The 25,522-nt window shown below is 35.9% G+C and overlaps 1 protein-coding gene across 4 annotated transcripts in view; it reads right to left on the bottom strand.

The window, feature by feature from the left end:
* Window positions 1-18,439, bottom strand: part of LOC131946420 (CD109 antigen) — a 45,150-nt gene extending 26,711 nt beyond the window's left edge. The window contains exons 1-11 of one of the 4 annotated variants that reach the window (XM_059307169.1): window positions 18,332-18,439; window positions 8,751-8,818; window positions 8,108-8,340; window positions 7,495-7,517; window positions 6,807-6,987; window positions 6,342-6,415; window positions 4,752-4,883; window positions 4,022-4,061; window positions 3,667-3,751; window positions 2,841-2,943; window positions 366-617 (exon numbers count right to left, since the gene is read on the bottom strand). In XM_059307169.1, coding sequence (XP_059163152.1) covers window positions 366-617; window positions 2,841-2,943; window positions 3,667-3,751; window positions 4,022-4,061; window positions 4,752-4,883; window positions 6,342-6,415; window positions 6,807-6,987; window positions 7,495-7,517; window positions 8,108-8,340; window positions 8,751-8,815 — 1,188 coding nt within the window. In that variant the 5' untranslated portion in view covers window positions 8,816-8,818; window positions 18,332-18,439. Of the gene's footprint in view, window positions 1-365; window positions 618-2,840; window positions 2,944-3,666; window positions 3,752-4,021; window positions 4,062-4,751; window positions 4,884-6,341; window positions 6,416-6,806; window positions 6,988-7,494; window positions 7,518-8,107; window positions 8,341-8,750; window positions 8,819-9,670; window positions 9,817-18,331 lie in introns of those variants that run through there. The other 3 variants (XM_059307170.1, XM_059307168.1, XM_059307171.1) reach the window with 3 other exon arrangements.
* Between the last annotated feature and the right edge of the window lie 7,083 nt (window positions 18,440-25,522).

Below are 25,522 nucleotides of genomic sequence, written 5' to 3' on the forward strand. Positions count from 1 at the left end.
CAATGATAATGTTACTAAAATTGCAAACTAGAACTACTTAGAAGGGCTTAGCTTTTAAAGTACAATTATATATATATATATATATATATATATATATATATATATATATATATATATATATATATATATATATATATATATATATATATATTTATTTATTTATTTATTTATTTATTTATTTATTTATTTATATAGTCTGTGCATGTGTCTGTGTATGTGTATGTGCATTTGCATGTGCATGTGCATGTGCATGTTTTATTGTATATATACTTCAAAATTATCACTTAATATTTCAGTAATTCAGATAATTTTAGGCAACACCATTTGATATATTTTGCCTCTTATTTCTAACTAAACTAACTTACATATCCAGTGTACAAAAGTCCAGGTTTAAAACTGCTAGGTGATATTTCAAGGAACTGCGCACTGACTGGGCTGTTGTAGTACTGTACGCTTGCTGTGGCAGACTGAACCCGCCCAGTGCTATCCTCTGTGACATTAGCCACTATCTTGAATGTCTGCCAGTCAAGGGATGCGGGGGAGTAATGGGACGATTTGGTCAAGTCCAGCAGCTGTTTAGTGCTCAGTTCAAATGTAGCTTCACCTTTTGCATTCAGCTGCAATTGAAATTACATTTTTTAGTCAACTTAAACATAGACAGATGAGTAGCTGTTACATGAATATATATAGGCCTATATATGTATATATATGTATAAATGTATACATATTATATATGTATATATATATATATATATATATATATATATATATATATATATATATATATATATATATATATATATATATATATATATATATATATATATATATATATATATATATATATATACATATCTAGGCCTATATATAAGTTATATTATGACATACTAGCAGAATATTAAATGAAAAATTAAAAAAAAAACAAGTTTATAGCATGTAGTGATGTTATGGATGAAGGATATATTTAAGATGAAAACATTAATCAACTCATGTTAATGTTGAAGTGATTATTTGAAAGATGAATGTAATGTAATTGCATGAAATGTAAAATAAACATATAGTAGTAGGTAAAATCTAAAAAAAATTAATAAACAAAGTGAATAGTAATTATATTAGTCCAAATCATCAATTGTTACAAATTTTGCTCAGGAGAAAATGGTCTGTGGACCAATGTTAGCTAACTAGGTTGTAATGTTATATCATTTATATAGGATATTACATTAACTTAAAGATTAAATGTACTATAAATAACAGCTTGGCTTAAAAATAACGATACATACAGTAAAAAATGTAATTTCCTTAATGTGAGATATAATAAGTTATTTTTTATAGAAATTTAAGAATGATAGCCCACTCAAGTGTTCAGATAATTTGTATCCTGTGCTTTACTCTTACAACATGTGAGACAATTTGATATTTCAATAATTTCATAAGTTTACGGGAAAAATAAGGGGAGAAACTTCAGTGTGACAAAAGGGAAGGAACTCTCCTTTAGCACAAATAGTTGTAGACACGTTTGTGTATCAATAAAAAAAATAAAAAGTGAAAAATAATCAGCAAACTTCACTATTCAAAAAATAAATAGAGAAATGTGTAGAAGCTAACATTTATTATAAAAGAAAATGAGGAAAATGAGAATAAAAAGGGCTGTAATTCTAGGGTCATTTCTGCAGTATTATTATAGAGTTATCCAATGTTTCAAATGCAATATTTACAGCATGATGCAGATAATTAAAAAGTTGGTAATTTGCTTTAAGTCCGTAAAATCGGCCGCTGCTTGTAATGTACGAAAAAGTTACCTCATTGTCAAGGCTTTAACAGAAGTATATTGTGAAATATTTGTGTCAAATATTATAGTTTATAGATAACTGAATAATAAACCAAAATCAATGGCTAAATAGATTCTATATCAATATAGGCCAGAAATTAACTTTAAAGTTTTTGCGATCAAGATTTGCTAAATAAACAACAGCCAATTGTAAAACAGAGTGGCTTTCCCTGAATCTCCCGCTATAAGTTTAACAAAATAAAACGCAAGATGGCTACTAGATCTATAGTAAATGAGCATGGTTGCATCTGATGAAAACATCGTTAGTCTTCATTTATTAGTGAAAAATTTTAATTCAATTGTTTAAAAACTTTTAAAATCAGGTACATAAATGAAACAAGGACACATTTTTGTATTTTTCAAAACATAAATCCTCATCAAAATGTGAAATAATTATTAAAATTTAAGGAGTCACCTGTTTTTCATATTACTAGATTCTAGTCGTGGGCGATTTTACATAGATCTATCTAAAACGACAGATTACCAAATAATCTTATCTCTCCACACACAGGACGAAAACACCTGTGATACATAACCTGTATAGGGTAATCCAAAAATGACGTCACGCTCGTAGGGGGGAGGGGGGGGGGGGGTCCGTAATTTTGTGACGATGTGTGATGAGTGGGAGGGGGGGGGGGGGTTCAGATGTTGATAGGTCACATTTTTACATTATAAAAAAGCAATGTTAGAAAACGAATTTTAGACGTTATTTCGCGTTTTAGATAACTGTTTTAATAAATTGTAATAATTTAGACAAGATTTTGGAAAAATATCGATGTTTTAAAAAAATTCAACTGCAATTTTGAGGGGGGGTTGTAGGTTGAGGTGTGACGTCATTTTAGGGGTGGGGGGGAGGTCTGGCTGTTTGTGACGACGTGCGACGAAGGGGAGGGGGGGGGGGGGGGGGTAAAAATCGTCAAAAAAAAGCGTGACGTCATTTATGGATGACCTCTATGTCTACAATAAACCTGTGTTAATAAATATACAAGTCACCTGCACAGTGTAAACTTACCTTGCCTGTCAGGTTGATGGCCGGCGTGAGAGGTTCGTAAACATAGCTGGCTGCTATGGTAACCAACACAGCTGCCTGTGTGACTGGCTGGCCAAACGTGTAGCTGGGAGACAGAAGTTAACACAGTAGAGTATCTCTTAAATCTTAAAATATAAACATCGTGGGCGTTCTAAACGTGTAGCTGGGATACAGAAGTTAACACAGTAGGGTATCTCTTAAAATATAAACATAGTGGGCGTTCTAAACGTGTAGCTGGGAGACACGTTAACACAGTAGGGTATCTCTTAAAATATAAACATCGTGGGCGTTCTAAACGTGTAGCTAGGAGACAGAAGTTAACACAGTAGGGTATCTCTTAAAATATAAACACCGTGGGCGTTCTAAACGTGAAGCTGGGAGACACGTTAACACAGTAGGGTATCTCTTAAAATATAAACATCGTGGGCGTTTTAAACGTGTAGCTGGGAGACAGAAGTTAACACAGTAGGGTATCTCTTAAAATATAGAATAGAGTTTACAACTAAACCCGAAAGTCTCGAGTTCAGATCCCTAGCTCGAGTTTGTAGAACGTCCTTGAGTTCACCCAGCCCTGATTGGGACCTGACTCATGTTAAGGCGGCTCGGCATTGTGCTGACGACACTATCCCTCATACGCCAAGGTCAGTGAAACAGATGAGCTCTACTTCATCTGCCCCGTGTGTCTTGGGCACGAAAGGGAAAATATAATGAATAGTTTTAAAACATAGAAATAAAGATATCTATTTTTTAGGCTCGTGCGCTAGAAGTAGAACGGAAGAAAATGTAAATTATGGGATAAAATACATACGTGGCCTTGATAGTGATGGGCAGGGTTGGGTCATAGGTCACACCAAAAGATTTGGTTTGGATTTGAACTTCGTATGTCGGTAGAACTAGAAAAATATCAGCATACACATCAGAGTTTAATACGTTTTAATATGACAGTTTATTACATAAAAAAATAGCACGCACGATTTTGTGCATCTAATTCTGTACGGCTACACCTGTCTTTCAAGGGCTCCAAAAATGTTTTTATAGCCATAACAAAATTGTCCTCATGTAGTCTTCAAAACAGTTTAGTAATATCCCATGTTATTAGAAGCATAAATAGCCTTAAAAACGTAATTATCTTACGTAAATTACGATATATTCTAACAACTTACCATAATTATCTACCGTAAATGTTTTCTTCTCCTCAATACCCTGGTTGTAAAAAAGGTAAATGTCAAATTTGACAAGCGACTATATTACATATACTTTAACAAGATGATTAAAATCAAAATCACTGGCAATTTTTTAAATTATTTCATTATGCAAATGTTATAATCCCTCAAGACCATCTCCTGTGAATTCACTCCCCCGATACGAACCCTCATTATGTCATTTATAAATTCCCTCCCCTTATACGTACCTTCATAGTGAGGCTTATCCTAAGAAATTCCCTCCCACGATACGTACCTTCATTGTGACATTTATAAATTCCCTCCCCTGATACGTACCTTCATTGTGACATTTATCCTATAAATTCTCTCCCTTGATACGAACCTTCTTTGTAACATTTATCTTATAAATTCTCTCCCTTTATATTACCATCACTGTAACATTTATCCTATAAATTCCCTCCCCTGATACGTACCTTTATTCTGACATTTATCCTATGAAATTCCCTCCCCTGATGCAAACCTTCATTATGACATTTATAAATTCCCTCCCCTGATACGTACCTTCATTATGACATTTATAAATTTCCTCCACTGATACGTACCTTCATTGTGACATTTATCTTATAAATTACCTCCCCTGACACGTACTTTCATTATGACATTTATAAATTCTCTCCCCTGAAACGTACTTTCATTATGACATTTATAAATTCCCTCCCCTTATACGTACCTTCATGGTGACGCTTATCTCCCAGTCTCCCGTCGGGGTGATGTCTGCTAGTTTTAGCGACAACTGATCAACGCCGCCAGCCGAGGAGTCAACCAAATTTAACCATTGCCTGATCCTGTTCCCTTTGGCATCCTTGAAAGACAAAATGTTGTACCGTGTTAAAAATATGTAGGCCTAATGCTTGATTGTGTTGGAGGAAACACCGTCCATCATTACATTTAGGAACGAGGAAAAAAGAAGAGGATTCCACAAAGAAAGATGATAACTTTGAGAGAATTAGCTTAGTACCGACATATATAGCAGACAATGGGGAATAAAAGTAAGTTAAGTGGTTTATTCAATGTTAAATTACAATAACATAAATTGCGGATGTATTCTTGCTCTTTCAAATAAATCGCGTTGCAATGTTGCAATGATAGAGAGAGGTCACGTGACCAAAAATAAATTAGATTAGAGTTCGATTGTAATAGCCATGTCAACGCTATTTTGTTGGGTGTGGTCTTTAAGAGAAAAGAGACGAAATTGTGGATGATTAAGAAAACAAACCGGGAGTGATTTCCCCTAAACTTTCTCGAATATTTTTTTTTATAATACTACGGGGCATAGCTACTCGGGATATAAACAATATTTTAAATCCATTTTATTTTTTAAAATCATTTCTCTATCTGAAATAGTACTAAAGTAATAGGCTTTTGAAAAATTGAAAGTAGAAAAAGTTCCACTTCCGGTCAGAGGCGTAGCGACCCTTCCCGGCGCCCGGGGACAAACTTTTCGATTTGCACCCCCCCTCCTTTCAAGATTTCGATTTGCACTCCCCCCCCCCCCTCAAACTTTCGATCAAACATTCGATTTGCACCCCCCTCAACCTTTCAATTTATTTTTCCAACCCATTTTGGCGCCCACTAAGGTCGGCGCCCAGGGACATATGTCCCCCCGCCCCCCCCACCCCCCCCCCCCCCCCCCCTCGCTACGCTACTGCTTCCGGTTAATGGAAGTCGCTGAAAAGTTGATACAGATCTACAAATTTGATATAACCTAACTGTAACGGTACTAAGTTATCCTGTTCAAAGACACACACACACACAAACACACACACACACACACACACACAGACATACGGACAAGATTGCAAAACTATGTTTTTTTCGACTCAGGGAGGTCTAAAACGTCGAGATTTGCACACTAAAAAATTTTTAACGATTACAACACTTTCTCTATACGAGAAAGTAAAAATAAGTATGTTTAAAAAAAGTTATTTAGAGAAATAAATCCTCTTCAGATTAGAATTGTAGTGCTAAAGGAATTGAGTACGATCTAAAGGTTGACTCATGCATATGTAAACAAATAAATAACATGTATTTTAAAGGGAAGTTAAACAAATAAAAAGCAGGTGTTTTAAAGTGAAATTAAACAAATAAACAACAGGTGTTTTAAAGTGTGAAGTTAAACAAATAAATAGCAGGTGTTTTAAAGTGAAGTTAAAGAAATAAATAACATGTATTTTAAAGTATAGTTAAATTAATAAAATGTATTTTAAAGTGAATTTAAACAAATAAATAACAGGTATTTCAAAGTGGAATCAGCACATACCTTGATGATGACGTCCTTAGTCTCGTTCCTGATAACTTTTAAATCTGGCGTCACGGCGAGGATTCTAAAACTGACTGAAAACAAGATCGATCTTAAATAAGCTGTTATCCTAAATTCCTAACCATTAAAAAAAAGTCGTTTTAATTTGTGCGAAAATGTAGAGCAATAACCAATACGTTTATTAAAACAAGTTTTAAATGTATCTTGATGTAGTTTTAAAACACCTAGGGATATGTTATTCAATGCATAAGGAATTAAAAGAAACATTATTTTAGAAGGAGTGAGTGGTACCCTGAATTCTGCTTGTGACACGATTTTCAACGACTTTTAACATCTTGCCCCATAGTATAAACTGCTAATTTTTCCATTAACAGGGAGGGGCTGTCGTACCCCCGCACCCCCACTCAAGACGCCATTTCTAAATACCACAACACATTGTAAAAAAACCGAAGCACCATAACCCACCTGTTTGCCCCGGCTTGTACATTGCTTTGTCTGTCTGTATGAAAATTGAAAAAGCTTTCTGTTCCAAGTTGAGATAATTCTCGCTCTTGAAGTTGACGGCATTACCTTCCCCTGTCACTATCACTTTGTACTGATTTAACCATTCGTTTTCCTCGCTGGGTTTTGGCAGGTTGTAAGGGACCTAGGACAAAAACAAAATATTTATTTTCTTAAAACAAAATTTAAAAAAAAGTTTGAAAAGTGTTTAAAATCGCTTCCCATCTGTTCTTTTGTTTTACCTAGGCCCAGGGGTGGTCTGGCTGTGTTCAAGGCCCGGGACATTTTTAAAGATTGAAATTTTTAATGAGCGTTTCTCTCTCTTTCAATGCCTAAACTTTGCGAGTTGGCATGGGGAAATAGTAAAATACCAACATTTAAAAAAAATTCAAAACTCTATTGGGACTATTACAGCACCGTTCTTGGGGGGGGGGGGGGGGGGGGGCACACCGAGATTGCTTCCTTGTAGACCGGCGGGCCAGTCTATCCCTGTTTGGGATATTGAACCGGACACAGAAAACCAGTAGTTCGAATATGGAATTTTTTGTTCTCTGAATGTGAAGTACTACTTAAATTATAAATATATTTTTCTTTACTTAAGAATAAGCGGTTTCACGTTTTCAAGGGTTAAAAATCAAAGCCTTGTACTTACATCTACTGAAATCTCCTTTACAACTGAAACATAAATTGTATTCACGTTAAACGAAAGACCATTTGGTTTTTATTTTATTTTTTAATGGTCAACTATCTAGATCAATTTCGTTATAATACCAGTTTAAAATATTTGTCTATTGGCATTTCATAAATTAAAAAATAATTTTAAAAAATAAAATAAAACATGAAATGTAACAGTTATTTAAACACATGTTACTTTAACCAAAATTATTGGAAAGGAGATATTTAATTTTTTGTTTGTTTTAAAAGTCACGAGCGATTTGATAAGATGGGAATTTGTTGAAAGTCGGGTACTGGTAGCAACAGGACTCCCAACTTATTTTACCAAGCTTCAAAAATATTTATTGATATTAGCTTGAAAACTTCTGTTGTCGTTTATTTTGAAACTGAGTTGTTCTAATATGTGTGCATTGCGGTTTTTTTCAAGGTTTGATTACTGAAGTTCCTTCTGTGAAGTGTGTTAGGTTTTTATTTCTATGATTTGTGCATTGATGTACTTTTTAAGATGTGTGCATTTTTAAACGAACGTATTGGAATTGAAATTTACTCACACGACCTCAAGCTTAGAGCACATGCAACAACATACTCACCCCCGGGGTACACGGCCGTTGGGGTACTCAACAGCAGTGTTTTGGTCCCGTCGTAATTCGTTAAGCTGAGGGTCACCGTGACCGGGTCAGTGCCAATCAGGACACTGCAGGTCATTTTAATAGGCTGGCCGGGTCTAATCCTGCTGGGCAGGGTGATCCAGTAGGTGGCGTTCTTCGGTGGTTCCGGTGTTGTGGACACCATCCCCTCTGTGATTGGTGTCACCTTTTCAAAACTATAGGATGAATTCGATTATTGAAACTGATGGTGATTGAAATTTAATCAAAACATAGAAAGCCCACTAGTATAAAATGGTTCTAATCGATTACATTTATCTTTTTTTCCTATTATATTTCTGGTACCGAAGACAACGCTTCCTTAACTCCTAAAGATAGGGTTAGTATATTTTCTTAAGCCCGAAAAAAAAAGATAAAAAGTAATTTTACAAATCCCTTTCACAAATCTTCTTTTAGCTAAACTAATATAAAAGATGAAAAACATCCCATTCGAAGTAAATATTTTTACGGCATATGCCCTAGTAATTTTTTTAAAGTGTTGCTTTCATATATTTTGTTATATTAACAATGATAGAAACAAACTTATTTACAGTGCTAGAGCACATACAAATATTTTTAGAGTACTCACTTTTGGGCGTAGACTGCAGCCATTATGGCTGCAAGCAGCCATACGTTCCGCATGTCTAGACTCATCCTCTGAAATATGTACATAATAGACGCTTTCTATACATTATATATTATTCAAAAAATTCACCACACTCAACCACACAACATAATGAAAGTTTTACATAAAGGACAGCAGTCTTTTAAACAAAATATCCGATGTGTTGCATGAATTTAATATCTCTAAACGAAATTTTCTAAACGAATCGTTCGATATGAGCTAACCAAGCTAAAATAAATTAACATAAATCTAAAGTCCACACGTGACGTGGCGTATAAGATAATTAATTGGGTTATAATGAAAATGTTTGATCTCAAATAGTATATATATATATATATATATATATACATATATATATATATATATATATATATATATATATATATATATATATATATATATATATATATATATATATATATCTCAAGTTAAGCTAGACAAAAATGTCCAAGTAATATATTTTACGTCAGGTTGTATATGTAATGTATAAATTAACTATTTAGCGATCTGAGTCAAATGTCTTTAAGATGTCCTCCAAATTGTGCACCAAATTATATACTTTTGAATAATTTTTTCTTTTGTCCGTAGGATATATTTCAGAGGGTAAAACAGATGCTATTTCAACAAATCAAATAGGTTTTACTAATAATCCAAATAACCTATTTAGTATTTTAAATGCATTAATAAATGTCCACGGGAAAATTTAAATCGAGTGCATTAAAAGTCAATGATATATATATATCTATATATATATATATATATATATATATATATATATATATATATATATATATATATATATTATCACCACCTGTTTTTAACATTTAGTTTATAAAGTGTAGTTCAGTAATTCACAGTTTATAAAATCCAAACTAGAAACAAACCTGGTGGAATGTGTTCTTAATCCACAGGGCGGCTAGTCTTAAAGTACAAAACACATCAGACGAAGACAGACAAAATCTATATCTCTGGTGATCCTACCGAGACAGACTTACAGACTATATCTATTTCTGTTAAAGATCCTAGAGCTGAAATCCTAGCTCGGCAAAGACGTCACGGGTCACGTGGCATATAGGGTGACGTTATTTTTAGTAGCACTTATTGTTTACATCTGTGACCTTCCCGTCCTGCCATTTAGTTTTGATAGTCCTTAATCAACCCTCGGGCGGACATAGAACTCTACACAAAACAAACTATTAAGTTAATTTAGTTCGAATGTTCATGAAATCTACTACATTATAACTTTCTAAGTACTTCGCACTTAACTTTACAACGAAGTGTGTTAAGATTTAGCCTCGAATATTGAATGCAACCCAATTCAGCTGAATTAAAAATAGATCTATTCAAGTTGAGTTTGGCTAGCCTCGCGCTACCTATAGAAATGGTGCTGTATTGGGAGGATATAAACAACATACAGAAAAAACGAGGCTCTGTCTGAATCTACACATTGATACACGTTGGTCAGGTGGGTTGTGGTCGCTAGATTAATGCATAAGGTGATAGAATTGAAGCTATGTGAGGGAGTGTGAGACACAGAATGTATATGTGGCAGCATAAGACTGAGAGACTGTATCTTAACATTTTGAATGAGTTTGGTCAGTATAAATATACAGGCACTGTAAAACAACATTTAAAAGGCAGTGTGATACAACATCTACACCAGTGGTGTGATACATCTACACCAGTAGTGTAATACATCTACACCAGTAGTGTAATACAACATCTACACCAGTAGTGTATACATCTACACCAGTAGTGTGATACAGCATCTACACCAGTAGTGTATACATCTACACCAGTAGTGTGATACATCTACACCAGTAGTGTGATACAACATCTACACCAGTAGTGTGATACAACATCTACACCAGTAGTGTGATACAACATCTACACCAGTAGTGTGATACATCTACACCAGTAGTGTGATACAACATCTACACCAGTAGTGTGATACAACATCTACACCAGTTGTGTGATACAACATCTACACCAGTAGTGTGATACATCTACACCAGTAGTGTGATACAACATCTACACCAGTAGTGTGATACAACATCTACACCAGTAGTGTAATACATCTACACCAGTAGTGTAATACATCTACACCAGTAGTGTAATACATCTACACCAGTAGTGTAATACAACATCTACACCAGTAGTGTAATACAACATCTACACCAGTAGTGTATACATCTACACCAGTAGTGTGATACAACATCTACACCAGTAGTGTGATACAACATCTACACCAGTAGTGTGATACAACATCTACACCAGTAGTGTAATACATCTACACCAGTAGTGTATACATCTACACCAGTAGTGTGATACAACATCTACACCAGTAGTGTGATACATCTACACCAGTAGTGTAATACATCTACACCAGAAGTGTAATACATCTACTCCAGTAGTGTAATACAATATCTACACCAGTAGTGTAATACATCTACACCAGTAGTGTAATACATCTACACCAGTAGTGTAATACATCTACACCAGTAGTGTGATACAACATCTACCTGTTTGTTACAACATCTATCACTGTAATATAACATCTTAACGGCAATGTGATACAGAATCTGTTTTTATACGACATATATACCAGCAGTGTGATACAACATCAGTGTGTACAACATCAATCACTGTGTACAACATCTCTATCGACTGTGTGATACAACATCAATCTATGCGATACATAGTACCCGTGCCAGTGTCAGCAACGTATTCGGCCGGCAACTAAGCAACCGGACGGCAACATCGTAGTCCGGTCCACAACAAGTGTGTTACAACATCAATGTGATACAACATCTATCAATGTGATACACCATCTATCAATGTGATACACCATCTATCAATGTGATACACCATCTATCAATGTGATACACTATCTATCAATGTGATACAACATCTATCAATAAGATACAACATATATCAGTGTGATACAGCATCAATCAGTGTGTACAACATCAATCAGTGTGTACAACATCAATCAGTGTGTACAACATCTATCAACGTGATACAACATCAATCATTGTGATACAACATCAATCAGTGTGTACAACATCAATACATAACATGCACCAGTTATGTAATGTCAACACACCATGTCTTGATCAAATAACCATCTCATTAATTTTTAAATCGACAATCTATTTAAAAAATGGATGACAATAAACGCAATCAAGTGGAAAGTTTCAACGACCTCCAAAAAGCTATTAGCAGCTATTTTCATAACATGTTTTGCAATGCGTTTTATAATCAGCCATGCGTAACGGTTATAATTTTGGCTTCTTTTGTAAAACGAAATGGAAAATAAATTCAGTAACGAGTGGGAGGAAAAATAAAATTATATTTATATGGTGATTTTAATAGTAGGTTAGCATATGTGATAACACGTTTCGATAAGGGGGGGGGGGGTGGATTCATTCGCTGAAATAACGTGAATTAGATATGGGCGAGACCTAATATATTTACAAACAACCCAAACCACCCTTAATTATTTATTTATTTGTTGTTTTTTTTTTGGGGGGGGGGGGGACCCTTTGTCACACACTTGGTAGAAAGAAGCATTCCAAAGAACTGCTGCATGTTTATTGTATTGATCAGTTAAATGGAATTTACACAGCCTCACAGAATACGCAAATAACTACTGCCAATCTATCACATATCGATTACTAAAAGCCAACCTACAACCTCACAAAATAACATCATGAACTGTGTTTACCACCAAGTTCAACTTTCTCCTTCCAAGGCCACCTTTACAAATGGTGTAAGGTCAAAGGTCACCCTAATGTTGTTATGTAAAGCACGTTTTGGCCAAACGTACCTCCGTATTTACACGGAGCCGCGAATCAACACTTCACCGTACAAGACCACGTGACCTGACGAATGTATAGGCCTACAGTTAACTTGGCGGCAAGCTCTTCACAAACGAGAGTTTAAAAACTGTTGGTATTGGGTTTCTTGCTATATCGCATGACATTAATCATAGATGTCGCATTAATAAACCGGGAGTGATCTCCTCTGAGCTTTCTCGAATATTCTAATATAACACTACGTGGGATGGCAACTCGGAATATAGACATGATTTTTATTTACTTAAACTTTTAAAAATAGAATAAAATCTAGTAGAAAAAACAATTGCGCACCAAGCGAACGCCAAAAAAAAAAAAACATGTGCATAATAGTGCGCAATATTATTAGTACTTTATAAATTTGCGTGCGTTTTTTGAAAAATCGGAAATAGCGTAAATTGGTACTTCCGGTCAACGGAAATTACTCAAAATGTGAAAGAAGGTAGAGAATCAGATCATTTACTTACATGTAAAATTTCATTTTTCTATCTGAAATAGTACTCAAGTTATAGGCTTTTGAAAAATTCAAAGTAGAAAAAGTACCACTTCCGGTTATCGGAAATCGTTCAAAAGTTGATACGGATCAACGATTTTAATAAAATACTTATATATAACATTTCATCAACCTAGCTGTAACGGTACTCAAGTTATCGTGTTTACATACACACAGACACACAGACAGACACACAGACATACGGACAGAATTGCAAAGCCCAGCTTTTCAGATTGGATTACGCATAAAACCTCTTAATTTTGAGAAATCTGGATTGATAATTTTTGCCCGATTAAAATAAGTCCTCTATACTTCGGATGTGATGAAGGACTGAAGTGTAATACGGTCAAAACTGTCAAAATTTCAAGTGATTTTTGTGCACGATTACAATACTTTCTCTATACTCTATCTACGAGAAAGTAAAAAAAAAACTAAAAAACTAAATTTATACATTTAAAAAAATAAGCAAGGGGAGATAATAGTCAATCTGAAATATTTTATTTTAGTAGGCGTCCACAAAGGACGTTACGCTTTAACTATTTTATCTCCCCCCCCCCCTTTCTTTCCCATTGTCACACATCGTCACAAAAATTCTGACCCACTAAAAAAAAAAAATTAATGCTGTACCTCACTCGAACACTTTCAATTTCTGTTTTAAAACATCGCGTTCTTCACAATATATGAACTGATCTTTGTCAATATTGAGAGTATGGATCAATTTCTACAACAATTTACAAAACAAAAATATCTTTAAAAAAAAAATTGAATAAAATCCTAAAATTATGTTTCAAACCTTACAATGCAAAAATGTGTCCCTACACTATTTAACACACCCCCTTCCCCGTCATGTCACACATTGTCACAAACGCCCAAGCCGCTCCCCTCCCCATAGACACGTAAGGATGTAAATCTACATTAATTCACATCGTATTTGATGGCATTATAAAACTTGTGTTACGCTAGCTTGATCTCATAAGCACAACCCCCCTCCCTCCGATACAATAGACTTTATATTCCAAAATATATATTTCAACCAGTGTTAGCACCGGAAATTTAAGTGCGCCCCCCCCCCCCCCAGATAATGCCTGAAAGAAACACTGGATTAGATTTTGCCCTATTTACCTAACGCTGAGAACAAGTCAGAGAACCTTAAAATAAAAGAGCAGATACGATTCACTGTCATGGAACCATTGAGCTTCAGTTCAGCTCCTATACGATTCAGTTTCAACTTTTACAAATTTTATTCAAAAGTTCAGATGTCTATTTTTAGAACGCGTGAATAAGCGCGCAGAGTTGTCGCGTAAACAAGGCCGGCTACTCGACCAGGGGCCGCAGGTATTTTAACAGAATATTTACTTAACATTCAACAGGACCGTCTTGGATATACTATTACGTTTAACTTTGGCAAATTCAAGACGGGGCCAAACTAATCCAATTATAAAATATAGACTTGTAAGGGTGCATCACTTTTACATTAGAATGTGGGTTTAGATTCAAGGGAGGTAAGAAATACCAAGATGTATGAGTTAGGTGTGCCACTAAGCTTAGTAAAGAAGAAAAAAAAGATGATCGTGTAAAGGCATGATGGGGTGACATAGGGGGGAAATAAATGACCTGAGCCTCGAAGTAGATGATGGTAGAAAACCTTGACCCAATTTTAAAACAAACAAACCCTTCTTTTGATGTACTCAGCCGGACAAAATTTATCCTATCTTAAAGTAAGTTTGCTGGGCATTTATTTATAGGGGGCATAGCAGCTCTAGTCTACTATAGTTACTAGAAAAACAGATTATTCCAGTAATACTATGTAAAATATGTGTGTATAATAATTTTTTTTTTAAATCCAGTAATACTATGTTAATTATGTTGCAATACCCATCATAGTCTATTATAGGAATTGTAATATCTCCACTTTATAAAGACTATAACTCTAGGTCAATATTTATTCTTGAACAACCACCCCCCCCCTCCCTCCTAGTCTAAAATTGGTACAATAGAAATAAATTTATAATAAATTTATAATTTAAGACTAGCTGTACAATTAGAGTTTAGGGTTTGGGCTGAAATGAAATCGTTCTTAAATAACTACAAGTAGCATGACACTGCCATTTGGTACAAGTGTCCATTGTCAAGGTCAGGTTAGACAACTCATCTGGTCATGTAGTGGTCAGTTAAAATAACATCATCATCAAAGATAGCAATGGTTGTAGGCCTAAATCATTTGCTGAATGTTGGACACTTGTTAACATTGAAGCCAGGAAATAAAACTGTTGGTGTTTTTGCAATGAGTTTCTGTCAGGAGCTAGAATTCCTTTAAAACATTGTTTTTCTGATGCGGGTGTATGTTTATGTTTTTTGTGTATGCATTCAGTGTATTGTGTATGTGTTAAGTATGTTGTGCATCTGTTAATTATATCGAATATTTCTTAAGTGTGTAGTTTGTGTATTAAGTGCCTTATGTATGCGTGAAGTATGTTTTTAATGTATAAATTATGTCGTATATTAGTTAAATGTGTTGTGTATGTCTTAAGTGTGTTGTAAATGTGTTAAGTATGTTTTGTGTATGTTAATCATGTCGTATATGTGATAAGTGTGTTAAAATATGTATTAAGTGTGTTATATAGATATATATATAGTATATTGTGTATGGGTCAATCATGTCGTATAATATGTATCTTAATTTATATGTGTTGTGTTACATTTGTTGTGTCAAATATGCTGTGTATACATTATTTGTGCTGTATATGTATTAGATATGTTGTTTATGTATTGAGTGTGTTGTGTATGTATTAAGTATGTTGTGTATGTACCAAGTGTGTCGTGCATATAGGTTAATCCAATGGTGTCACGCCTATGTTGTATACACATGTCTTAACACTACCCCTATCTCCTCCTTCACTGGCGACAAAATAAACCCATTACATTAGACACAAACCCTCCAGGCTAAAGACGAACACCATTCATTTCTTTTATCAATGAAGCATCAGAACATCACTCTGTAATGTATACAAGGTGACGTGTGACTGATTCGACCACGCCTATCTACATAACGAAAATACAACTAATGAATTATTTACAAGAAAAACGTCATCAAAACATGAACAATTGATCAGGTCTTTGTATACATTTGGAATTTGACAAAGGAGTCTTTAAAATACGTGATCAAAACGACTAAGTCACTTTGCATAAAATGAGCTAATTATTTACTCGTTTCAGAGATATAAAAATGCATCAAAACAATTAAACAATTGCTAGGTAGGTTAGATTTGACAAGTAGTATTACCAGTTTAACTAATTAGAAAGTTGGCGTTTAAAGCGTAGCAGCCTTTTCTCTCCCCTCCCCACCACTGTCTTCTAGACGAATACGCAAGGACTAATGAAATGACCGGACGTTGCTTAATGGACGACACGTGTTTTTGTGTTGTCATTACTTAATTACCCATCCGTGACACTGTCCCAATACACTCTTTCTTAGCCCCACCCCCTTAACTTAGGTGTGCTACTTGACAAGCCGGTGTAAACAAACGCTCAAAAGTGCTGACGAACTTCGTTAGGGTTGATTTAGCTGCTATTCAGTGTGCTAATGTGTGTGTGTATGTGTTTGCGGTCTCCTGAAAACATGTGTGTTTATATTTTGTGTCAGTTTATGTGTGTGTTTGTTGCGTGTCTGCTTCAGTGCATGTGTTTGCAGTGGTAGTGGGGTGTGGTCAGTGTATATGTTTGCAGTGATAGTGGTCAGGTTATAACACTCACGATTTCGACATAATCGCACTTGCTGGAATTGATACTCTAAACCTAAAATCAAGCCTTTAACTTATACTCAACCCTACTTGCGATCATAGCGATTTTTACCCTACCTTGGTCCCTAATCCATACTCGGTATGGAAAAACAGACATATTCTGCTGTCTTAAGAGATAATTAGATAGTAAAGAAGTTTTAAAAGTTGCCCGTTCATGCTAATGATAATCCATCTTTTCAAATATCGAAGATGGTGATGGTGTGGATGCTAATTATAATTAAATAATTAAATAGACCGCAACCTTTGGAGCCTCAGACTGTAAACAATGCACGCAGCGGGGCAGGAAACAAAAGCTTTTAATGGAACAGTGTGAGCAATGCTAGTCTGATAGCATATTACAAGCTCAGGATAAAAAGTTGATGCTAGTTTCATTTGAGGATTTCCAGAGGGGGTGGCGGGTGGGGGAGAGGTAGAGATTGATCTCGCTGCTACAAACACCCCCTACCCTCCAAGTATAGGACTATCAAAATGATTTACAATGATAACTATATTAAATAAAATTTATAGTATGGGGACCCTTGAGAACGTACACAGTGGTGTGCCGATGTAGGTTTATATGACCCTGATTAGTGTTAGGTAAGGGTTAGGCGACGATTCTAGGATGAAACCTCCATCCCTTTCAAGTAATGTAATCCTAAAACAATGGTTCTTATTTTCTAATCGGCAATAACATATCAGTTTAGGATATTTAGACTAGGGTTAAGAATACGAGTTTGTGCTAACTTTTATAACATGTGTTGAGATTTTCACAGTAATCAATCTAAAATCCATTAATGCTAAAAGCTCCCTAGAATAGAATACATACAGACTGATATTTAAATTACCTCTGGTGAGAGGAGTTAGTGCAGTGGCGTAGGCAGGGGGGGTTAGGGGGGGGGGTCATAACCCCCCCCCCCCCCATAGACCCCTCGGTATATATATATAAAGTATGAGGAGCGGGTGCAAATCGAAAGTTTGAGGGGGGGTGCAAATGGAAAGTTTAAAGGGGTGGGGGGTGCAAATCGAAAGTTTGAGGGGGGAGGGGGTGCAAATCGAACGTTTGAGGGGGGGGGTGCAAATCGAAAGTTTGTCCCCGGGTAAAAATTGGAACCCCCCCCCCTCCTTGAGACGATCCTGGCTACGCCACTGAGTTAGTGGCCCAGCACTGAGGAACCAGCAATAAACGGATGGTCCCTCATAACGAAAATGGACCCCGTCAACGTTGAAATATTATGAAAATACTATTTGTGTTGTACACCGCATACAAACGAAAAACACAGATGTAACAAACAAAACAAACAACAAAAACAAAAAAAAAATATAAAAAAAAAATTTAAAAAAAAAAAAAAAAAAAAAAAAAAAAAAAAAAAAAACAAATAGGCTACATTTAGTCGATCAACGGGTTAAAAAACTTACCGATTGATTCCGGAGTGGTGTCTTTAATGTATGAACTGTTGAGAGAGTCCCGGTAAATAAAAAATGTAGACCTAGCTCTGTGAACGTGTTACCTGTAGCAGCTAGCCAGTTGACTGAAGGCGCTCAGGTAGGCGAGGCATAATTCACGCGAAGGCTGAGCTTGTCGCATGTCACATCTTTACCACACGGCTCAGAGGCGTAGCGACCCTTCCCGGCGCCCGGGGACATACTTTCAATTTGGCGCCCCCCTCGGGAGCAAATTTTCGATTTGCACCCCCCCTCGAACTTTTCATTTGCACACCCCCCCCTCAAACTTTCGATTTGCACCCCCCTCGAACTTTTCATTTGCACCCCCCCCCCTCAAACTTTCAATTTGGCGCCCCCCCCTAAGGTCGGCGCCTGGGGACATATGTCCCCCCCCGCCCCCCCCCCCTCGCTACGCCTCTGACACGGCTGTATCTACCACACAGCCACACGGCTATATCTACCACACCGCCACACGGCTGTATCTACCACACAACCACACGGCTGTATCTACCACACAACCACACGGCTGTATCTACCACACAACCACACGGCTGTATCTACCACACCGCCACACGGCTGTATCTACCACACAACCACACGGCTGTATCTACCACACAGCTATGCGGCTCTATCTACCACACAGCCACGCGGCTGTATCAACAACACAGCCACACGGCTGTATCTACCACACAGCCACACGTCTGTGTCAACCACACAGCCACATGGCTGTATCTAACACACAACCACAGGGCTCTATCAAAACCACACAGCCACACGGCTATATCAACCACAGCCATACGGCTCTACATACCACACAGTTCTATCTGTCACACAGCCACACGGGTGTATCTGCCACACCGCCACACGGCTGTATCTACCACACGGCCACACGGCTGTATCAACCACACAGCCACACGGCACAGATTTCTTTAACAACCTATCAGCCACACATCATTCTCAACCACGCCGCCATACGGCACAAATTACTCTACATACCACACAACCACACTGCTATATCAACCACACAGCTCTATCAACCACACAACCATACGGCACAAATAGCTTTAGCAACCACACAGCCAAACTGCACATATTACTGTCAACCACATAGCCACACTCTACTCTAAACTACACATCCACACATAACTCACAACCACACATCCCTACAACACCCTCAACCGCACTATACCGTCAACCACATCAGAGGCGTAGCGAGGGGTGCGGACCGCACCGGGTGACACCATTTAGAGGGGTGACACCAAGGCAAAAAATAGCAAAATATATAGAGAAAAACTTGAGGGGGGGGGGGTGCAAATCGAAAATTTGAAAGTTTGTCCCAGGTAAGGGTTGCTACGCCTCTTGGGGGTGACACCATTAAGTGCCACACCGGGTGACACCCGACCTCGCTACACCACTGAACCACATAGCCACACGATATATATTACTCATTCAACAACACACCATGAGTAAAAAAATTTTAACCCACGCATCATTTTAACGCGGTAACTTTCTGTCATTCAGTAACAGTTCATTTTTTTTTACCTTGGAAAAGTATATATTTGTGATATTTAGAATTCTGAAAAATAATTGTTCTCGGAATAAATGTGTAGTTAAAAGCTAATTCAAATGATCATAACAGCAAATCAATACACACACACTACCCACCCCCACCCCACCCCACCCCCCCCCCCCCCCCACCACACACACTAAGACACTGTAATGCGATATATATCTACAGTGCCGTGTATGCACAGCTAACTGCACTCAGAGCTCTTTAGACTTTCTGTCACGCTAATATTTATACGCAAATAGCAGACATCTAGTTTCATAACACCTCAATGCAGGTCCACAGTCATCCTAGCTCAGACATTTAGCTCTAGAACCTACTTATTTCAGACATGTGTGCCTATCTCCCTGGTGCAATAAGCTCCACAATTTGTTCCTTACAGACATTTAGCTCCACAATCTGTACGTAGACATTAAGCTCGACAATGTCTGTCATGTACAGACATTTAGCTCAAATCTGTTACGTAGACACTAAACTCGACAATGACTGTTATATACAGAAATTTAGCTCAAATTTGTTACGTAGACACTAAACTCGACAATGTCTGTTATGTACAGAAATTTAGCTCAAATTTGTTACGTAGACACTAAACTCGACAATGACTGTTATGTACAGAAATTTAGCTCAAATTTGTTACGTAGACACTAAACTCGACAATGACTGTTATGTACAGAAATTTAGCTCAAATTTGTTACGTAGACACTAAACTCGACAATGACTGTTATGTACAGAAATTTAGCTCAAATTTGTTACGTAGACATTAAACGCGACAATGGCTCCACAATTTAAAATCTTCGCATATTTTATTCCACAATCTAATGGAGACATTATCTCAAAAGTCTACTTGGTACAGACTTTTAGGTCTAAAACTAAGCTTCACAACATGTAGTATGAAGATATTTAAGCTCCATAATTTACTCTGACCTTTAATTAACAATATATAACATGCAAGCATTAAGCTCCACAATATGCACACATTAAGCTCCACAATCTACAGACATAAAACTACACAATCTACAGACATTTAGCTCCACAATCTACAGACATTAAGCTCCACAATCTACAGACATTAAGCTCCACAATCTACAAAAATTAAGCACCACAATCTACATACATTAAGCTTCACAATCTACAGACTAATATTAAGCTCCACAATCTACATACATTAAGCTTCACAATCTACAGACATTAAGCTCCATAATTTACAGACATTGGTATCAATTAAATTGGGATTTAAAATTTTAAAAAAAGTTCAAATCGTTTTCTTTTACAAACTACGCCCTCTCAAAGTCAATGCTCCATATTCTTAAGTAAACACGTCCTGCGAATAATAAAAGTCAAAGATAGCGAACATGTCTAAATAAGACATATGAAATAGGTAGCAATTAGATGTATGTCAATCACCACTCATCCACCCACGACACGCACATATATATACTACCCCAATCACGTGACCAACATCACATAAGTAAAATTACAAGTCACAAGACCAGTACTTACACAGATACTTTGCTTCGTCATAATATGCGAAAAATGTCAGTAAGGCGTATTTCCTAGTTCAGGGTAGATAACTTATTACAATATATAGGTTTATAGTTTATATGTTTTATATATATATATATATATATATATATATATATATATATATATATATATATATATATATATATATATATATATATATATATATATATACATATATATACATATATATATATATATATATATATATATATATATATATATATATATATATATATATATATATATATATATATATAGGTCTGTAGATATATCCCTACATATATTGTATTATATTTACATTAGTGTCTAATATGTTTCGAGAGATGTGAATTAATTTGCTTTACCTCATTATTTAACTGCATTATTTACTTCCTGTTCAAAAATTCAAAACTGGAAAGGGAAACAACCTTTAAAAGTTTTCAAAAGTCGATTGTGTTCCACTAAATTCAGAAGTATGTAAAACGGTATTAGATCCAGGGGCGGAACTACAGTGCCGCCAGACCCCGCAATGCGGGGGGCCCCGGGCCGTTTAGGGGCCCACAGCCGACCATAATCAATTTTTTTACAGCTAAAAAAAATAATTTTCTTGCATTTTTGACTTGATGGTTGTGTTTTGTAAAAACGGTTTAATTATCTTTATTCTATAGACACCATCCCGAGTCCTCTTTCTCCTACTATCAAACACACGCTTTTGTCGGCAAAATTCTTTTGAAAATAAATCCATCGCGTGAAAGATAGGTAAACGTTCTAACCACTTCCATGACTTATCTCCCTTTTTTAAATAGTCAAATATGTGTGCTCTTAAGCACCTTTTAATAGATTTGCACTAAAAAATTAAACAGCAATTATTTCTCTTAGTTATTATTTAAAAAAACATAGTAAAGAATGACAAATCATAAAAATGAAAAGTATTTAAAATTAATAATATAAATACAAAAACAAAACATGAACATAAACATAACGCAAGAAACCATTGCAAATACAAAGCTTTCATGCTTAATATTCTTTCGACCTACCTTCTGACAGGAGCATCATAGAAAACATAGATCTATATTAAAACAGAGATTTACAATAACAGATTAATAGCACTCATGCTAATGACTTGTTGTTGTAACTTGTTTTTTTTAATGTTTTTATCAAAACTAAGAATTTTATTAAAAACTCGTACAATCCCGAAATGACTAATCTATGTTGGCATTTTCGTATTTTGTATATTATATATATATATATATATATATATATATATATATATATATATATATATATATATATATATATATATATATATATATATATATATATATATATATATATATATATATATATATGGGGCCCAAAAATTTCTTTGCGGGGTGGCCCTTTTTTTCTAGTTCCGCCACTGATTAGATCGTCATATGAACCTTATTAATTAAACTTAAGTATTACATTTTCACATGGTTAATTTTGTTTTACCTTTACACTTTATTCACTTTTGAAATAATTATTTGTATCTAGTATAAATATAAAGCGTTTAGCTATTTTAAAAGTTATTTTTGTAGATACATGAAACTTTCGATTGTTCTTGTGATTCGGAATACAGAATTGTTATGATTTCAGTCATCTCTTATTTATATTAATTTCATCTCTACTTATTTAAACTTGTGTGTATTTCCATATGGAACCTTGTGTGTGTGTTGTTGTTGTTTTTTCTTCACATTTTATATACTATGTCGGAAAAATACATCAAACGGCTATTCCTGCCTAAGTTTGGCTTGGCAGGACATGCGCCAAAAACTCTAGAGATTTTCATAGACGAGGTTTTTTTTAGCTATTCTCACAGCTGACGAACTAAAAAGAGAGCTATGTATGTTATGTAGCCTATCACCAGCTGAATTTGAAGGTCTGTATAACTACGGGACACTGCGTAAATGTTATGTCACCATTAGATCAAAGTAATTATATGAGAAAATGCACCTAAAAGAATTTCACAGAGATTTGCCACCTGGGGTAACATCCAGATACAGAGTGCAGAGAATATCAATAACCCACGCCGATAAATCTGGGCAAAGGGGCATGCTGAAATGGCTGCCTTCCAAGACAAGCGACGATGATATAATGGCGATTCTGAAATCTATAAGCAGTCAGGCCTCAACACCAACATTTAAGAGAATAGACCAATCAAATGTGGTCCAATTCACCATCTCTCTGGAGAAAGAAGATGTGGAGAGTGTCCCACACTATATTATACTTACAAATGAGGCCAACAAGGAGAGCAGAGTCCTTATAATCCTCAATGGGAGGAGGGTGCAATGTTGCCACTGCAACATAGACAGGCACCTGCCTAAAATGTGTTAGCATTTAAGGATTCGCGCTCTTGACGGCTTCCAGCTAGTAGATGGACAGTACAGGGCAATTGAGCCTTGGGATGCAAATGATAAAGAAGAAGTTAGGGAGCATCTAAGTAACAATAGAAATTTCTTAAAGCATTGGGACAGTTATGACGTTGACGTTGACGGAGAAAGACAAAATGAAATGCTTAGAGAAGCAAGGCATAGAGAGGTAGAATATGCCTTTGGAGTAGATGGCCAAACTGAAGCACATCATACCACTGCAGCATCACAGCAAGTTAACGAAAGCGTAACAGAAATCACCATAGAGGCCGAAGCCATGGAGACAATAGCGACAAGAAATTCCATAGAAACAGGGTCTCAAAAAGATGGGGATCAAGAAAATTTGGAGGCAGTCGACGAAACAATAAATGATATTCTTCAAGATAACACTAGTTCAGAAAACATAACGAAACCGCTAAAGGAAATTAAAAGCTCACAAGGTATATCAGCAACAAAGGTATCAGGTCAACTGTCATATAGTTAAGCAATCAGTTCAAGTAAAAAACAATTACCTACAGTAAAGCCACCTCAAAGGGTCGTGACCATGGCCCAACGGGATAGCAAACCAGCGGCTGGAAAGTTTGGCGTTAAAAGACCACCACCATCCAGCCCTCCAGAAACAGATGTTCGAAAGAAAACCCCAAATAATTCATGCTAACTCTGGCAACATTGAACATCAGGGGGGCTAGGGACAAAACACATTATATAAACAACATAATAAATAAACACAATATTGACATCCTACTTTTACAGGAAACTAACATTGGAACTACAGAAGAAGCAAATAAACTAGATGCATATAAGGACAGTCTCAAGCCAAACATCACTCGATCAGCCCCAAGTAAATTAACATTAGAACAATCTTCTGTTTCCCAGGTTTTTAAAAGTGCACAACCTGAATGGTATAAAGAGGTACACACCTCACCCCCCCCCCCCCACACACACACACACTCCCCCCCCCCCCCCTCCCCACTCAACCGGACTGGCGGATATTTCAAGGTAGCGTGCCCTCATTGCCAAGGGTCAATTTTATGTCTTGAAAAGTTTAGGAATGATAGATCAGTATGTGTATTACAGAGACACTTCTCCCACGGTCGTTTCTATTTCTGTCCATGGGTGGCTTCAATGTGAACTTTTGACTCCGCAGCTAAGGACGGAGCACAGTAAATTAAGCAGTCAAGAGAAAACGAGTTTGCACACCTTATTTTAGTCTAGTTCTTATGCCAGTTTATTTTCTCCATTTGATTATTATATATGCAATTGATGTTCATGTCTTTGATGCTGTGTAAAATCTATCAAATAAATTATTATTACTGATTTAAATGTTTAAAACAATTCAATTAATATAAAAAAACTGTTTGAGGACTGTATAGATATAGATATTTGAAAGGGAAGAGTGTTTGCTTTGATGTGTCTCATTGTAATAACATAACTTTTCCGATTGCTTAAAATTTGTATCATTTTAATTCTCTGTAATCCCAAATTTTTTTCAGCTCTACTTAAAAACCCAAATTCCACCCTATTCCCCCCCCCCCCCCCCCCCCCCCCGTCCTCTCAGCCCATCACGCCGAGAAAAAAAATCCATTGAATCATCATTTAATTACACATTTGCATTTTCAGTTTTAGGTTGGTTTTTTTTTCATTTTATTTTATTTTTTTAATTTTTAGACGTTTTGTATTAGATCTATGTATAAGTAAACCATC

This window comes from Physella acuta, unplaced genomic scaffold (genome assembly GCF_028476545.2).
Source record: "Physella acuta isolate Inbredline_101_S28 unplaced genomic scaffold, ASM2847654v3 ptg000560l, whole genome shotgun sequence".
NCBI lineage: Eukaryota > Metazoa > Mollusca > Gastropoda > Physidae > Physella > Physella acuta.